This window comes from Chrysemys picta, chromosome 6, assembly GCF_011386835.1.
Source record: "Chrysemys picta bellii isolate R12L10 chromosome 6, ASM1138683v2, whole genome shotgun sequence".
NCBI classification, from domain to species: Eukaryota; Metazoa; Chordata; order Testudines; family Emydidae; genus Chrysemys; species Chrysemys picta.
The window spans coordinates 110,969,323-110,988,310 of NC_088796.1; the positions used below are offsets into that span (position 1 = coordinate 110,969,323).

General features: G+C 41.1%; 1 protein-coding gene across 9 annotated transcripts in view; it reads left to right on the forward strand.

Moving 5' to 3' along the window:
- BRD10 (bromodomain containing 10) overlaps nucleotides 1-18,988 on the forward strand; it is an 85,919-nt gene that overhangs the window by 36,431 nt on the left and 30,500 nt on the right. For 7 of the 9 annotated variants that reach the window (XM_005295235.5, XM_065549611.1, XM_065549612.1 and 4 more), the window contains one exon: nucleotides 11,792-11,868. The exons of the other annotated variants lie outside the window; for them this stretch is intronic. In XM_005295235.5, the coding sequence (XP_005295292.2) occupies nucleotides 11,792-11,868 (77 nt within the window). The remainder of the gene's footprint in view (nucleotides 1-11,791; nucleotides 11,869-18,988) is intronic. 9 annotated transcript variants of the gene reach the window in all.

Here is an 18,988-nt window from a genome sequence, read left to right on the forward strand (position 1 = left end):
AAAACATCCAAAAACATTTATATAAATGGTATTCTATTATTGTTTAACAGTACGATTAATCACGCAAGTCAGACCTGCTAAGATAGATCATGGTTGATACACAGGAGACTGCAACTCAAGGCCTGGTCTGAGTGTGGGACAGTTGTGTGAATCCACATTGAGCGGTGACAGCTCCTGAGGCTTGAGATCTAGAGGGGTGTGCTTAGAGAGACCAGGAGAGATTAGAGGTGCAGTACTGTGACAACTCTACGAAAGTAGATTAAAATAATTATTTTGATTCTTGTAAATCTGATTCATTGATCTAGAAAGCCCATTCTGGGATGGTGCGACAGCTCTACCAGAATGCAAGAGATTCCCTGAAATACTTGGCTTCAAAGGAGCTTTGATATAAATCCTGAACCTTGTAATAATGTTCTAAGAGCTTCAAAGCAATACACTTGCTAAGTATTCACTGTTTCTCCCTTCTTTGTAGTCAAAATTGCAAATACTTATTTAGAACATAAACATGGTTTGTTTGGTACGGAATTCAGACTCTGAGATTTAAGTATTGATTCCTTTTAAGACATGGGTAATTAATCTGGTGGTGTTTAGTATAAATTCCATCCACACCCTCAACTCTGTTCTTGGCGATGTAAAAATTCTGTTACAATAGCATAAAATGTAATCTAGATCAGTGGTTTTCAAACTGTGAGTCACAACCCAGTAGTGGGTCGCGGAATGCAAGGCATTGGATGACGGCAGCTCTGGTCAGCACCGCCGACTGGGCCATTAAAAGTCCTGCTGGCGGTACTTCCCGGCTAAGGCAGGCTAGTCCCTGCCTGTTCTGACACCGTGCTGTGCCCCAGAAGCGGCCAGCAGCAGGTTCAGCTCCTAGGTAGGGGGGCCAGGGGCTCCGTGTGCTGCCCCTGCCCCGAGCACCGAGCTTGTGGGGTCGGGGGGAGGCGGTGCCTGTGGGTGAGAGATGTATGGAGCTGCTTCTGTGCCTCTGCCTAGGAGCCGGACCTGCTGCTGGCTGCTTCCGAGGAGCCTGCCCTAGCACCCCTGTGCAATGCTGACCGGGAGCTGCCCGAGGTAAGATCGTGCCCCAATCCCCTGCCCCAGCCCTGAGCCCCCCATCAAACCCGGAGCCCCTTCCTGTACCCCAAACACCTCATCCCCAGAGCCTGCACCCCCAGCCCAGAGTCCTGACCCCCTCCTGCACCCCAAACCCCTGTCCCAGCCCTGAGCCCCCTCAAGCCCTGAGCCCCCTCCTGCATCCCAAACCCCTCTTCCCTGGCCCCACCCCAGAGCCTGCAGCAAGCCCAGACCCCCCTCCCACACTCTAACCCCCTCATTCCCACCCCCACTCTGCAGCCCTGAGCCCTGCAGCCCAGCCCAGAGCCCCCTCATCCACAGCTCCGCTGGGTCGCGGGCATCAACAATTTTCTTCAAATGGGTTGCCAGAAAAAAAGTTTGAAAACCACTGATCTAGATTTAGAAAGGCCTGTCAACTAGGTCATGAGCATATAATGAAATACTGTAGGACCACTTTATTTTTCTAAGTTGTAACAGGGTTCTTGAAGCATCAGGCCTCTGTGTTTGTCATTCAGCACCAATGTCCTCAGAAATGTGTGTCACTGAGATTTCATTTTATTTGCTAACATCATTCTGTGTTGTGAGTCAGTTAATTATCCATTTGTTGTTAGACCTCTGCTGTTTTGAGAACTGGCAGATGCAGAGAATGTCAGCATAGAAACCCCTGACGTGCATTCTGTCTCTCGATTTGCTGGACTCCTGAACCTTGCGTATTTCTAGATGAGGAGCTGTTGGGTGGGACTAGAATAGTCTACATTTAAAAATAAAAGAAGCACCTAACAAATGAGATTTCAGTTGCCCTCTGAACTTCAGGGAACAAAAGGAGGGGATAAAGTGTGTCCTACACCCTTATAAAGGTAACTGGGTGTTACTATTTTTAACAGATAGTTCAGGCCTGCAATTCAATTTAAGATCTGGTAGGGCAAGTCAATTTTTTTGATGGAATTGGGTTGAAAATGTTACAATTCGTGGAGTTAAGAAGCATGAGGACCAAGTGGCTATCTGAGTTCACCCTTAGGTCTGGTTCTCACTAAGAAATTAGGTTGGTGTAACTGTGTCATTCAAGGGTGTGAAAAACCCACACCCCTGAATGACACAGTTAAACCTACCTAACCCCTGGTTAGATAGTGCTGGAATTCAGCTGCAGCATTTCAAGTGTAGATAATAAGCCTGTATTTTGCTGTGGCTAATGGCAAGAATTAGAGTGATTTAAGACACTCCCTGTTTTTAGTTCCTGCTTTGTTTTTATGAGAATCTGATGGCATAGGCTTCAGACACTCCACTCAAAAGCTCCATTGTGAAAATATTTGCATCTTACTAAAACAAGTTATCAAGAGCCACAAGGTCTCAAACCATATTTTTCTATGCAGCAAACCTTCACCTAACCCCACCCTTCTTTATTATAAGAGGTTCCAGATCTTGTAAACCATTACAATTTCAAGTCAAGAGGAATTCCTCACAGGTTACAGGTGATAGCATTTGCAAAATTTTGTCTAAAAATAATTTCCAAAAGCTAGGTCTTGAGCATTGTTCAAGAGTCTCAAAAAATATCTTTCTGGGATGTTCACTATATTTGCCATTATGAGATATTTTGAGAGAATTGCATCAGTGAGACATTACCGTGAAACTTACAAATACAAGTAGACTTGTTTAAAGTCGGTCAGAATGGTAAATATGATCTCCATTGTCCCTGTTAAAATAAATCATGGCTTTCAAAAACACTTGGTTTAATTATCAGATATTATTTTAGTGGTGCATCACTTGATAAATTCCTTTCTAGGCTAGTGTCAGCTCTCTCTCATATATTCAGTGAGTGTGCATTTTCAAACCTGGAAATTTGGCTGATCAAAGACTGCTTTGAGGAAGGAATTAAAATATCAGAATATAAAACCTGCTGAGTGCAGAAGTTATTTGGGTATTTGATACTTTTATTTTTTGCTTAGACTTGCTATAAATTTATCTTATCTATGTCTTACTGGACCTCTGCAGAGAGGTCAAGATATATCAAGTATAGGACTACACTATATTCTTGCATTTTAAAGGTGGTCTTCTAGGTCTGAGTTGAGGCCCATGGACATGGCATTACGGAGGAAACTTGTACTCTTATTGCTAATGCCTGATTTGTGTAGTAGTCCCCAGGGCTGTCAATATGGTAGTTTAAGCACTAAAACTTAAGAAAAAATAAGGTCCTTGTTTTAGAACAGACCTATGGAACTTTATATAGTACATATTACTCCAGTTCAGAATAAGGAAGGAAAGCTCTCTCTGTCTATTGGAGAAAAGAGGGAGCTGCAATTAGATGTTCCCAGGCTGCGGAAAGTGAATTCTGATGATTTCTCCACAGGCACTTCAAATTTAGTAGTCCAACAAGAATTTTTGTTGTTGCTTTTCCCGTTGTTGGGCTTTGGTCTCATTCTCTCAAATAAAATAAAATATTGTTACCACTGGGAAGTTACAAAGAATTGGAAGAAAGCTAATGTTGTGCCAATATTTGAAAAAAGGTAAACGGGGACCACCTGGATAGGTATATGTCGGTTAGCCTGACATCAGTCCTAGGTAAAAGAATGGAATGACTGATACGGGTCTAGATTAATGAAAAATTAAAAGAAGGTAATATAATTAATGCCAGTCAACATGAATTTATGGAAGATAAATCTTGTCAAGCTAACTCTTCGAGATATCAAGTTTGGGTGATAAAAATAGACATGTTGATGTAATATACAGGCAGTCCTTTGACTTACAACACAGTCATTGGTTTCTAAAAATTGCGTCTTAAGTTGAAACGTCATAACTGGGAACTGCAACCCACTCCATTGCGGGACCGAGCGTCGTAAAGTCGAAACCAATTGTTGTAAGTTGAATCAGCGTGTCAGTCGAGAAGCGTCGTAAGTGCTGTTTGTCGTAAATTGAACGTCGTAAAATCGAGGACTGCCTGAACTTAGACTTCTGAAAAGCATCTGGCTTGGTACTGCACAACTTTTGGATTAAGAAACTAGAATGATACAAAATCAACATGGCACACATTAAATGGATTAACGGATGGGTTTCAAAATGTAAATGGGGAATCATCAAGTAGTAGTTGTGCTTCTAGTGCTAGTCCTATGCTAGTTATTTTTACCAATGACCTGGAATAAAACAGAAAATCATTACTGATAAAATTTGCAGATGACACGAAGATTGTGGGAATGGTAAATAATGAAGAAGATTGTTCTGGATCAGTGACCTAGCTGGATCTTTTGGTCAGCTTAGGCACAAGCAAGCAATATGCATTTTATTCTGGCCACGTGTAAAATCATATATTTTAGGAACAAATAATGTAGGCCATACTTACAGGATGGGGGGACTCTATCCTGGGAAGCTGTGACTCTGGAAAAAGACTTGGGAGGGTCCTGTTGGATAATAGCTCAACATGAGCTCCCAGTGTGAGGTTGTAGCCAAAAGGTCTGATGCTATCCTTAGGTGCATGAACAGATGAATATTAAATAGGAGTAGTAAGGAGGTTATATTATGTCTGTGTTTGGCACTGGTCTGACCACTACTGGAATAATGTGTCTGCTCAGTCATCTCATTGGCTTACATTTTTCAGATATTTAAAAAAAAAAAAGTCTGTGCATATATAATTTGTATACACCTGTGTTTGCATAAGTGTGTAATGCAAGGAGTGATTTGCAAATTAAATGTCTTGGCCCTGACAGCACCAGCTATGTGTGCAATTGCAAGGCTGTCACATAATATTAGAGGGAAGCCATCTCCCTCCTAAAATCATATCACATTGTGTTTTGCAGTAACAGCAAGTAATCTAATCCTAGTTTAATATATCACAAAACCTACTCTCTCTTGGTTGAAAATTAAATGCTCGTGTGCCTTTTCCGCCTCATTCTCTACACATCTTCCACCTTCTACAGTGAATGACTCAGAGTCGTAGAAACAATGGCCATATTCACTACACACCCCTCATTCTTTCACTGAGTACTAACGGAGGCAAAGGTCCTATGGAAAAAAGATCATGTGATTAACGACTGAATTGTGGTGCATTCACATAATAATACCATGTAGTTCTTACATTGCACTTTTCATCAATAAATCTCAAAGTGCTCATAAGGAAGCAGAATTAATGAAGGCATAATGAATTCTGTAATTTCCTAGCTTTTGAATATTTAGTAACATTTTTTAAAATGTAGCTGAGACAGTTCTTGGGGTACCCAGGACTGAGAGTCACCTTGTTATCCCCTGCCTCCAGCATGAGGGAGTCTTGTTTATGGCAGCTGAGTGTTAGCTCCCTAACATCACCAGCCTTTCAGCCACTCAAGCACTTTCATCTGGGCAATGCTAACCCAGTCTTCACCTTGCAGGTTAACAGGTGCATCCCAGTTCCCGAATCCCTTTGAATAATTACCCTGTGATATCTAGCCCCTGACACTGGCTACTCATAGATATCCCCAATCCTGTGCCCCCAAAGGAGCAGTGTACCCCAGTTCACCAGTTTTACCTTAAACCACTGCTCTTGTAAATTACATTGTACCTGTGAGCACTTATAATAAAACAAAAGTGGATTTGTTTAAGAAAGAATACAGATTTAATTAGAAACAAGACAGAGTGAGGGAAAGAAATGGAACTTAAACCCAATGTTGAGAACTTTGGCTATGATAGTGCTATCTATTTTTTCACTATTTTGTTCACAAACTCATCAGATTAGGCCTGTTCTTGATATAGTGCTCAAAACAGTCCACTACTGAGTTCCATTGCACATCTTGTGGGAGAGTTAGCTTGGTTCCTCCCACTTTTTTCAGTGCAGCTGCTGCAAAGTGGTTGTTAACTGAAGTATTTTGCAGTTTCAACAACATTCGCCTTTATTTCTGGAACACTGAAGTCTTTGGCGAGGAGGTGCATCAAATAAGCACTGCAACCATATGTTATTAGCTTGGGACTCTTTTCTAAATAGTTTCTTCTAATCTTGGAAACATTTGCAGCATGGTCTGTGACCAAGCTGCGTACTAGACATTTGAATTTTTTTTCACAGTTTGTTATGGCTTTTGCTGCTACTTCTTGTAAGTATTCTGTGTGTGCATTTCTTGATGTATCAATTGTTTCTGTAAGGAAGACATTCCCTTCTTTTGTTGTCACACAAGCACATACAACAGGATCATTGTGGACACTGCTCCACCCAGCAAGACTCAGGTTAACAATTTTACCCTCTAGACCTTTTGCACACTGCTCAATTTCTTTTTCATACACTTTATCCAGCAATTTGCCTGCTACATCTGCTCTGTTGGGTGGACTGTATCCTGGTCTTAATGACCGAACCATGTTAATGAAATATGGTTTCTCAATCATACGGAAAGGAGAGTTTGTGCGTAAACAAACAGGGCAATTTTTCCATCAATTACCTCTTTTTGTAATCTGCTGGTTCTTATCACAAACTTATCTATTGTTCTGGATGACGGAGATTTTTTTTTTCTTTTTGCTACAGGTGCTATACTGTGGCTATGTGACATACATGATGTGACAAACACTACCATTGTCAGATAACTCTGAAATTATAGAAAATGATGGTGATCTTGAAGATGGATAGTCTTCAGAATCCTGTATGTTGAGGATGGATTCTCCTAAACAAAATAAGTCAATGCAGTTATTTAATTATTATTAGCATACTGCTCATTTCATATTACTCATTGCATTCACTGACACTCAGTACTACTTTAAAGGTGAAATTGTAAAAGAAAGATCTGCATATTTCAGCTATTTTTTAATCACAACTGCATCTAAAATGATAGTACCATAGAGTAACAACTATATTTTTTGCTCAAACATGAGAATTCAAGAATAGTCCAGAAGGAAGACAGGCAGTCCTTAAGAAAGAAGTATGAAATAAAAAAGTTTACCAACTTGAAGATCCTCCGTGTTCAGACCTGTTCCTTTCATCATCTTCAACGCAGCTTCCTCCTGAGAAGGAACACTTCTTCTCATGATGTTGTTTCATTAGGGCAACCAGGCCTTGCATTTCTTTGTTGCACCATTTGCATTTTGCACACATGCCTGTCTTACCCACAGGTAGAGGAACTTCATTAAAATATTCCCACACTGGTTCTCTTTTACGGCCTGCTGTCATTATAGGTTTTCCCTTCTAATGAGAGAATGGTATGGTAGATCTCAAATCATTGAAGGCTACGCTTAGAAAGACTTCAAGACTTCTGGAATATGCTGCTCAAACAGTTTCACTTTTGTTTCTACTGCATGTCCCTCCCTTCTCACATTTATCTCCAGACTTCTTCTCCTTGTCCAGATCTATTCCACCCCCAACAATCTTCTATTGAAACTTTTCACTTTGAGAGAGAGGTAAGGGATTGATGCTGTGTACACAAATTTGCAGAGGGACAATGGGGTTGAGGTCTGTTATTTCTTACCCCTCTCTCTATGTATTTATGTATGTATGTATGTCTGTCTGTTTAAAAACATTTTTGCTGTTAACAAGCATGTTATCTCTGGAGACACAAATCTGCAGTTTGAGAACTGCAAAACTAAGCATCTCTGATGGTATCTTCTAGACTGAACACTGAGTCCCATTGGGTAGATAGAAAGATTAATCTATACAGAAGCCCCTGGAACCCCATAAGATTGGGTCCCTAATCCATGAACTATTGGAACTCATTTACAAAACTTTTCTTAAACATTACATGAATATATTGTCTCATACTATAGAATTAGAATTTATAATCCCTATTCCATGATGAGATATCTTTGAGCTATAATGTATCTTAATTAAAACTATTTTTAGATAGTTTTTTCCTTAAAAAGCATTTTATCAAAAAAATCCGATTTTTTAAATTTTTTTTTTTTAAAAATCATTTTTTCCACCCTGATTTTATGCAAGATAAGTTATGTGAGATGTCATTGGAGAAGTTTTGCATATTGACTATGTATCTATATTTCAAATGTAGTTACACCTCGGTAATTCACAATAGACAAGATGCTTTCAGTCTAGATAATGGGTGGGGAAGGGCCTATTCATGGCAATGGACCATTAGGAAAAAACAGTAGGCATTAGGAGAAGCTTATCTCCCACATAAGCCTTCCTGAGACCACTCTACACAGCCTGTGAGTAATGGCTGCTATGAATCTACAAGGACATGTGATCTGACCACATACTGCTGGACTCCATCTTGGGATGTCCACAGACTGGTCTGGGAACCAAGCTTTGAAACAAAGGATTCCCACCATATGCAAAAGCTGTATAAGGCAGGGAGTGACATCTTGTAGTGGTCTTCATTCCCAATGCAAGAAGACTCCAGGAAACCCCTGAGGACGGACTGAACTGGGGGAAGTGGTGGGCCCAAGCTAAAGGGATTTCTAGCCTGTGAATGAAACACTTGGGGATTCCAAGCTGTAAAGCAAGTGCAGCTTGCCTCCTAAAGAATCTGTAGCCTGCTTGTATCATCTCTTAGGGTGAGAATCTGCTAATTCATATCCAATCTATTTAGTATATTAAGATTAGCTTGCATTTTTTGTTTATTTGCTAGGTAATCTGCTTATCTGTTTGCTATCCCTTATAATCACTTAAAACCTATCTTTTGTGGTTAATAAACTTGTTTTTATTTTATCTAAACCAGTGAGTTGGAGTGAAGTATATGGGAATTTTAGCTCAATGGGCAAAGACTGTTGCATATTCCTCTTCACATTGGGGGAGGGGGTGAACTTTATGAGTTTATGCTGTACAGTTCCCTGTGCAGCGCCAGACGGTATAATTTTGGGTTTATACTCCGGGGGGGGGGGGCAGGGTGCCTGGGGAGCTGGGAGTTACCTTAGCTGTGGCCTTCCTCTGCAGGGGCTGGTCAGAGAGCCTGCATGTAACTGCAGCTGGGTGTGTCCCTACCTGTATGTATGCTGGTGAAAGTGCAGGCTGCAGGGTTTTTCAACTTGTTACAGCAGTACAGTGTGAGAGGGAGCCCAGGCTGGTGGGTCAGAGGGTTCAGTGGTACCCAGCTCCAGGTGGCACCCCGGGGGGAACCCATCACAGGGTCTCACAAGGATGTGTCCTGGGTCCAATTCTAGATATCTTCATAAATTTGGATAATGACATAGAGAGTAGTTAGAAAGTCTGTGGACAATACCAAGCTGGGAGAGGTTGCAAGCACTTTGGAGGACAGGATTAGAATTCAAAATGATCTGGACATAAATAGGATAAAATTCAGTAAGGACAAATGCAGAGTACTCTGCTTAAGAAGGAATAATCAATTGCACAACTACAAAATGGGAAATGACTACCTAGAAACAAGTACTGCAGAGAAGGGGGTTATAGTGGATCACAAACTAAATCTAAGTTAACAATGTAATAATGTTGCAAAAAAAGCAAACATCATTCCAGGATGTATTAGCAGGAGTCTTGTAAGCAAGACACAAGAAATAATTCTTCCATTCTACTCAGCACTGATAAAGCCTCAACTGGAGTAAAGTGTTCAGTTTTGGGTACCACGCTTTGGGAAAGATGTGGACAAATTGGAGAAAGTCCATAGGAATGCAACAAAATTAATTAAAGATCTAGAAAACATGACCTATGAGGAAAGATTTATAAATGGATTTGTTTAGTCTGGAGAAGACAAGACTGAGGGGGACATGATAACAGTCTTCAATTACATAAAAGGTTGTTATAAAGAGGAAGATAATAAATTGTTTTCCTTATCCATTGAGGAAAGGACAAGAAGTAATGGGCTTAAATTTTAGCAAGGGAGATTTATGTTAGACATTAAGAAAAACTTCTTAGCTGTAAGGGTAATTAAACACTGGAACAAATTATCTAGGGAGTTTGTGGAACGGCTGTCATTGGAGGTTTTTCAGAACAGGTTAGACTAACAGGGATGGTCTAGATAATACTTAGTCCTGCTTCAGTGCAGGGAACTGGATTAGATGACCTGTTGAGGTTGCTTCTAGTCCTACATTTCTGTGATTCCAAGGGGTTTATAAATCCCTTCTATTAAAATATATATAATTTTTATGTAACTGTGGATGTTCTCATTATCCATATTAATATGTAATCAGTTTTTGAATCCTATTAAGTAGTTGGCCACGATGAGACCTTGTGACAATGAGTTCCACACATTCTTTATGCGTTTTGAAAAAAAATGATTTCCTTTTAATAGTTGTATAATTTGTCACCTTTCAGTTTAATTGAATGTCCCCTTGTTCATATGTTGTTATAGCAGGTAGGAGTGCTCAGTCTTTGTTTATACTATTAATTATTCTGTGTTCATCTATCATGTCCTCTTTTATTTATGTTCTTTTTAAATTATAATATCCCAGTGCTTTTCAGCTGCTTCTCATATGGAAGTCTTTCCATGTCCACAGTTATTTTTGTCTCCCATCTCTAGACCACTTCTGTTTCTGCTATATCTTTTTTGAAATAGTGTGATGAGAACAGAATATTCCATAACAGAGTATTCCAGGTGACAATGTATCATTGACATATATAAATAATATTTTCACTATTATTTTCTATGCTGTTCTGGATACATCTTAACAGGAGCCATATCTTTGAATATTCACTACAAAGCACATTGCACACTAAAATAATAATTAAAATTTATCAGACTAAATTTGGAAAAATATGGACCAAAATATGGTTAATGAAATTTTAATCACTTCACAAAAAAACCCGAAACACTTACTCCAGGCAAGTCAATGAGAAGAACTTGGTAATTTTTTACCTGATCCATACTAGAGGGGGGAAAAAGGGAACTTTATGTGGTAGGTTGTTTTTAAATTATTTGGTTATTTTTGTTCATTTGCAGCTTTTTGCAAATTACTCTGAGATTTGGAATAGTAATAGTAGTCTTGGCAGAGATGGATTAATGGTTAGAGTGCAAATGAAGAGATCAATGATGTTAAATATGTACAGTTCTGGGTGGTTGTAGAAATAAAGAAATTTATTCCCTGGGTATCTTGCCCCCATGTAACATTTATAGCTATTTTGTTAGATTGAGAGGTTACAAGGAATATTATCCCTGATATTTCAAGGGTAAACTGATTGCCTTTAAAGTTGAATAGGAATTTTTCTTTCATATCATTACATTGTGCAATTGGGAAGGAAACACATTGTGGGGAAGGTGTTTGCCTTTTCTAAAGCAAGATTAGGTTTTGGCTGCAGCCAGGTACAGGTTGCTGGACTAGACTGAGCAGTGGTCTCCTCTGGTATGGTAACTCCAGTGTGTCCATGAGGTGATTTCTAGAAATTACTTGTGCTCTGAGAGCACACTTAATATCACATGCCAAAGGCCCCAGGCCTAGTGTGTGGATCAATGTGGGATACTAACATCAGAGAAGAGTTTTTGTAGGTAAGTGTTTTTTTTTTTTTTTTTTGGTTTTGTTTTTTAAACCAATTTATGTTTCTGGTTTAAATTATGCATCTTCCCCTTCTCCCCATCCCCCCCATCACAATGGTAGTGTGAATGTTTCTTTCATAGTTTACTAATGTTCTTAATTTTCATTTGGTGTGTTGGAGTTTATACTGGGTTTGTTCATTGTTGAAATAAGGCTGCCCCGCACACAGGTACTTGTAGTTTAATGTTTGCTTTTGCTGAGTCCGGTTCTGTTTCATGATGTTTACATGACTCACCATCAGCTATCTGTTAGTTAAATTATAACTTTCAAGGTTGTATGTAATTTGGTTTTATTAATGAAGCGCAATAAACAGCATTATGAAGCTTTTCTCTTTTAATCTTACAAGGAAAAAAATCCATATCTAAAAAAGCAATTACAAAGAAGAGGAAAGCTGTCACAAAGCCGGCGGTGCCAGAATTTCAGGTAAATGTCTTAATTTTTGTTGTATATACTTGAAATCTAAATGTCTTTAGAGCATGTATCTCCTACTGCAATTGACTGTGACTCTAGAAGTTACGCTTGCAATTAATGAGGAGTGACTCTTATTTTCTTCCCATCACAGACAAGCAGATCTGAAAATCCTATCAGATTAATTCTTTGGATGTGTGTGCTGCTTTTTGTGGTAGTAAATGTTTTCGTATATATTTAATCATGTACAACCTTACATAGTGTTGCTGAGAGCTACGTAAGTAAGATCGTTTGTCAAGGAAAAAATACAGAACATGCTTTGAAAAACTAATAGTGGTTCAGGTAATACTGTGTACATATTAACAGACCTGTTGTTTCTATGGGTATAATTAGTTGCATTTTTACATGTTGTGTGACATTGCATATCCTTGTATAAGGGAGACCTTGCTTGATTTACTCTGAGACTGAAAAAAGCCAGACTTGTGAAATCTTTTTTTTTTTTTAAGTTTTAACTCTTATCTGTACATGAACTTTAGACTGGAGCGCTCAGAGAATGCTAACTATAATAGTGTTGTTTTCTTGTGCTACTACAGCTAAAGTCTTTCAGGATTTCTATTATAGATCATGATTTATGTATGCCTGTTCACTTGGATTGGAGAGCTCCTGTAACTACAAGAATGTCTTTTTACTCTTTTATATCTCTTACCTAAAAAAAAGGCATAATATTCTTAGCACTTAGGCCTTACATAAATTGGAATAATGCTGGAAAACCACAAATAGAACCATTTCTTCTGTGAAGAGGCAGTGTCCCAGAAGAGGTCACAGGAAGAATTTCTAAATGGTAATGCTTTGTAACTAACCCTAGATGCTAGCTCACTACCTATAGCTAAACATTTTTGTTGTGCTCCTAGTATGGTACTAGATTGCAACTAGCATCTGTAGAAGTGCTAGATTATGGAGGAGGAAAGGGTACTGATAAAAGAGAGGGGAGAAAGGAAAATATGTCAAGTATGCCACAAAAATTGTATTTTCTTGGCATATTATCCACATGTATTTTAATTTACAATTAAATATTCATAAGGCCCTGAATATGCTATTGTTTTTTAAAAACTGTTTGTTAGTCGAGCTATGATTCCAATATAGACAAGACATAACTTATCTAAACTGTCTTCCAGATAATATGGAGCCCCAGTGAGTTTTAAAACTATTTTAATTAAGTTATGACCTGTCAATACTGACAGTTCAGCCTTACCAGGAAATCTTTTTTAATAGTGTGCAGGCAGGGCTGAAAAAGAGGAGTCCTGTCCAAGCATATATACGTATGAAAGGAGTTATAGTGGAAATACTGCTAAAGTTTTTGGATATGGCAGGATAAAGTGTGCCTTTATAATGCTCTCCTGGTGACCTGTGCTCTAAATATGTACTCAAGAAATATTTATAGCATTTCATTAATATAGTGGTAGTCTTTTAATTAAGTGAGGCTCTGCAAGCCTGTTTTTAGGGTATGAAATATGCAAAGTGAGGCACTTTAATAATCATAAGAGTATTGCTATCCTTGCACATAGACCTATTGTAAAATAAATACATAAAGGTCAGAATTGTTCTCAGAAGTTGCTTTATATACATGAGACATATCTGGCAATATAGAAACTCTTCACGCTGTATGTACAAAACCATAATGTTGACATGCCAATTACATATTATTTATTGAACTTCATTTTATCAGGATAGATCTTATTGAGGAGATCCTTTAAAAAGAATATCAGTGGCCGAGCAAATTATTATTCACACCTTCTAACAGCCACAAGGTGTGAATGCCCAAAATACAAACATGTAACTAACAGCAGTATTAACTGGCGGCACCAGGGTCACTTTTCGACTGGACATTCCGGTCGGAAACCAGATGCCTGGCAACCCTAGCTGGGTGGGGGTCACTGTCACTGTGCCTTCGTGGGTCACAATTGAGAATACCAAATTCAGGACAAACTGCTGAGAAACAGGGCAGACACCCCCCAAAACTGCTGGTTATGCTCCCAAACCAACAACAAAAGTAAATTTCTGTTTCACCACACTGGCTAACAAGAAGTCAGAAAAGCAGTCTCCTTAGGCATTCCAATCTTGGATTCAACACCCAGACATTAGACTTAAAGAGAGTGGTTATTTAAACCCATTTCATCAAACAAAAGGGTCCTCTGATTCCAAAGGACCAGCCACATACCCAGGTCAATATATAACTCAATAATCATGCTGTTCCCAATCCTTTAGTATCTAAAATCTAAAGGTTTATTTATAAAAAAAGAAAGAAAGGTGAGAGTTAAAATTGGTTAAAGGAATCAAATACACACAATAATTGCCAAGTCCTTGGATCAGTCCTGTAGCAGTGATGGAATAAACTACTGGCTTGCAGCGGCGGCAGGTTTGTAGAAATTTTGGTGGTGCCCAGAACCTGCCCCCCCCCCAACTCCGCCCCCAACCTGCCTAAGGCTCTGGGAGGAGTTTGGGTGGGGGGAGGAGGTCTGGGGTGCAGGCCCTGGGCTGGAGCAGGGGATTGGGGTGCAGGACTCCAGGGTGAGAGGCTGGACTCTGGGAGGGAGTTTGGGTGGGGGAGGGGGTCTGGGGTGCAGGCTCTGAGATGGAGTTTGGGTGCTGGGTGCAGGCTCCGGGTTGCGGCAGGGGGTGGAGGTGCAGGTTCTGGGATGGAGTTTGGATCTAGGCGCTGGGCTTGTGCAAGAGGTTGGGGTGCAGGAGGGGGTTAGGGTTGTAGGCTCTGGAAGGGAGTTTGGGTGCAGGCTCTCGGAGCGAGTTTGGGGGCAGGAGAGGGGGTGGGAGAAGGGGGTAGGGGTTCAGGCTCTGGGTCGGAGTTTGGGTGCTGGCTCTGGGCTGGGAGTCGGGGTTCAGGCTCTGGGAGGGAGTTTGGGGGCCAAAGAGCGGGGTGCAGACTCTGGGAAGGGGTGGGGGAGTGTGGCACTTACTTGGAGCTCCTAGGCAGGGCGGGCCGGGAGTCTCCATGTGCTGCTACCCCCAGGCACTGCCCCCGCAGCTTCCCATTGGCCACAGGGGCTCTTGGGATGGCACACAGACCCACCCTGCCCAGGGGCTGCAGGGAGGGGCCGGCAGCCACGTGGAGTGAGCAGTCAGGAAGCTGCTCAGCTCTGCTGCGCTGCCAGTGATGAGTGGGGGCCACGGGCTGTTTTAAATGGCTTGGGGGACGCACCGGGCGGAAGGCGGGGCCAAGGGAGAGACCGGGCCTCAGAATGCTGGAGCCAAGCCCATGGTGCCCAGGCACCACGGGCCCATAGAACTTGCCGCTCATGCTGTCTTGTTAAATCTCTGGTTGCTTCCAAATCATTGGAAGGTCCTCTGTCCTTTGGTTAGAATGCTCCCATTAGCATAAGTTCATAGTCCAGAGGTTTGAGCAGGAAAGAGGCAAAATGGAGGTGTTTCTAGGGCCTTTTATAGCTTTTGCCAGTTGAAGGGAAATCCATTGTTCTTACTGTGGAAAATTACAGGTAACAAGATGGTGTTTGGAGTCACATGGGCAAGTCACATGTCCATGCATGATTTTGCTCAGTCATAGCAGAAGCCATTACCGGTACGCTAGTTAGACGTCCATCAGGTGTGCATGGGCGTCTTCCATGGTCCATTGTGAGTTAAGTGTTCCTTGATGAGCCGTTTAATTTGTATAGTCCCTTCAAGATGTGCAGGCTAAATACCTTGTGGGCGTTACCACAGGAGCAAACATATTTGAAATACAGGAATACGGACAATACTCATAACTTCAAATACAAAATGATACATGCATACAAATAGTATAATCCTATTCAGCAAATCAGAACCGTTCCATAGACGCCTTACTTGACACGCCTTGTATAAGATTTGTTGCAATTATATCACAGTGGTAGCAACAATAATCTACATGGTCATATTTTAATCAGGTAATGTCACAGTCACCTCTGTATGTCACTAGCTTCTTCTTGGATCCAAGAAGTCCCTAACAGCAGAGCAGATGGAGGATAACTGCACAATGGAGGTGAAACTGTTGTGTAATGTTACAACAGCTGTGAAGGTGGATGAAGGCTGCAGCAAATAGAGCATTTCCAATTGTCATGGTGTCCGTGCCATTGGTTTAAAGTCCTCTATCTGTCTGTTTTTCCTGGCTGGATAGCTGCATTCAGCAGGATCACCACCTCAGCGGTCGAAAATGTAAAAACTTTTCAACTTTGGAACTTGGAATGTACGTACCCTGATGGACAATTCAAACAGTGACCGACCAGAGCGATGTACAGCCATTATTGCTTGTGAATTGAGTCGTGTCAAGGCTGTATCCCCACTTTGAACTTTAGGGTACAAATGTAGGGGCCTGCATGAAAACTTCTAAGCTTAACTACCAGCTTAGCTCTGGTCCCGCTGCCACCATTTCCCAATTGGATTCCCTCCCTGGGAAGCCTTGAGAAACCTTTCACCAATTCCCTGGTGAATACAGATCCAAACCCCTTGGATCTTAAAACAAGGAGAAATTAACCATCCCCCCTCCTTCCTCCCACCAACTCCGGGTGAATACAGATCCAACCCCCTTGGATCTAAAACAAGGAGAAATTAACCATTCCCCCTCCTTCCTTTCACCAACTCCTGGTGAATACAGATCCAACCCCCTTGGATCTAAAAACAAGGAGAAATTAACCATTCCCCCTCCTTCCTTTCACCAACTCCTGGTGAATACAGATCCAACCCCCTTGGATCTAAAAACAAGGAAAAATCAATCAGGTTCTTAAAAAGAAGGCTTTTAATTAAAGAAAAAGGTAAAAATCATCTCTGTAAAATCAGTATGGAAATTAACCTTACAGGGTAATCAAACTTAAAGAGCTCAGAGGACTCCCCTCTAGACTTAGGTTCAAAGTACAGCAAACAAAGATAAACACTCTAGTAAAAGGTACATTTACAAGTTGAGAAAACAAAGGAAAACTAACACGCCTTGCCTGGCTATTTACTTACAAGTCTGAAATAGGAGAGACTTGTTTAGAAAGATGTGGAGAACCTGGATTGATGTCTGGTCCCTCTCAGTCCCGAGAGCAAACGAACTCCCAAACAAAGAACACAAACAAAAGCCTTCCCCCCCCACCCCAAGATTTGAAAGTATCTTGTCCCCTTATTGGTCCTTTGGGTCAGATGCCAGCCAGGTTACCTGAGCTTCTTAACCCTTTACAGGGAAAAGGATTTTGGAGTCTCTGGCCAGGAGGGATTTTATAGTACTGTACACAGGACAGCTGTTACCCTTCCCTTTATAGTTATGACAAGTCGGTTTAACGTCGATATTGCTGCTTTGTCCGAAACTAGAAGAGCTGATGAAGGACAGGTGAGGGAGAAGAAAGGAGGATACACCTACTTCTGGAAGGGAAAATCTATAGATGAACCCCGATTGCATGGAGTGAGCTTTGCTATAAAGAACAAGCTCGTAAGGTGCCTCTCTAAGGTACCAGTTGGCATGGTTTATGACACTCCGACTGAGGCTCACCAAAAATCAAGAGGCAACTATTGTGAGTGCCTATGTGGATGCTGATGAGAATGTAAAGGAAGATTTTTTTTATTCTCAGTTGGAAACCATTTTATTGGAGACCCCCACAGAAGACAAGATCATCCTTCTGGGGGCTTTCAATGCACATGTTGGACGAGACTCAGACCTGTGGAAAGGAACTATTGGGAAAGAAGAAGTTGGCAAAAGCAATTCAAATGGAATTCTGCTTCTGACCAAGTGTGCTGAACATAAACTTATTGTTACGAACACCCTTTTCTGACAAAAAGAAAAGTTCAAAACATCTTGGAGACACCCACGGTCAAAGCACTGGCATCCCCTCAACTACGTCATAGTTTGTGCCCGAGATTGTAGTGATGTACTTCTCACAAGAGCAATGACAAGTGCTGATGACTGTTGGACAGATCATTGCCTTATTCGATCCACAATGAAAATTAAGATGGCTCCCAAATGGAGGCTGCAAAAGAAGCAGGTCAGGCGCAAGCTGAAGGTTCAAGATTTGAAGGACCCTATTAAGCATGACCACTTCCAAGCAGTCTTAGAAGAAAAGCTTCCATCAGAGTTTCCAGAAGCAATTGAAGAACATTGGAGCCAATTGAAAGCAGTAATCATCAATGCCTGTGAGGAAACCATAGGCTACCACACCAGAAAACATCAGGACTGGTTTGATGAGAATGATGCTGAAATTTAGCAACTCATCAATGAGAAGAGAATGGCATTTCATGCTAAGCAAAACAACATAAATTGTAATATAAAGAGAGAAGCCCATGCCAAGGCGAGGGCGGAAGTACAATGTAAAACCAGAGAACTTAAGAACAAATGGTGGCCTGAGAAAGTGCAAGAACTCCAATGTCTCACGGACATCCACAATACATGTGGTATCTTTAGTGCCATTAAGGCTGGCACTATTTGTTGGCCAATTTGTCATGGTATGAATCCTCTTGGCTCTAAGGACGGAACCACACTTTTGAAGGACAACGAAACCATTAATTCTCGTTGGAAAGAACATTTTGAAGATCTCCTTAACAGTAATTCTGTGGTTGTAGATGAAGTCCTTGAGAAAATCCCTCAATGACCATTTAGGGATGAGCTCGGAGACCGTCCCAATTTGTATGAGGTACACAATGCCACCATGCAGATGAAGAACAACAAGGCAGCAGGTCTAAATGGGATCCCTGCTGAAATCTTTAAAAACGGTGGACCAGAGTTAATTTGGCAGCTTTACATGCTTCTCCTTAAAATCTGGATAAAGGAGGAGCTACCCCGTGAAATAGGGGATGTCTTGATTGTCACCCTCTTTAAGAAAGGGGATAAAGTGGATTGTGGACATTATCGTGGGATCTCCCTCCTAGCTATTGCAGGCAAAGTTCTGGCGTGGATCCTTGCAACCCGCCTTCTGCCCTGTCAGAAGAAATTTTACTGGAGTCACAGAGTGGTTTCCGACCATGTCATGGAACTGTGGATATGATCTTCACAGCACGGCAGCTGCAAGACAAGTGTCAGGAGCAAAACCGACCACTATACATGGTTTTTATTGATCTAACTAAAGCCGTGCCCTCTGGACTGTACTTTCTAAGATTGGATGTCCTGATAAATACATCAATG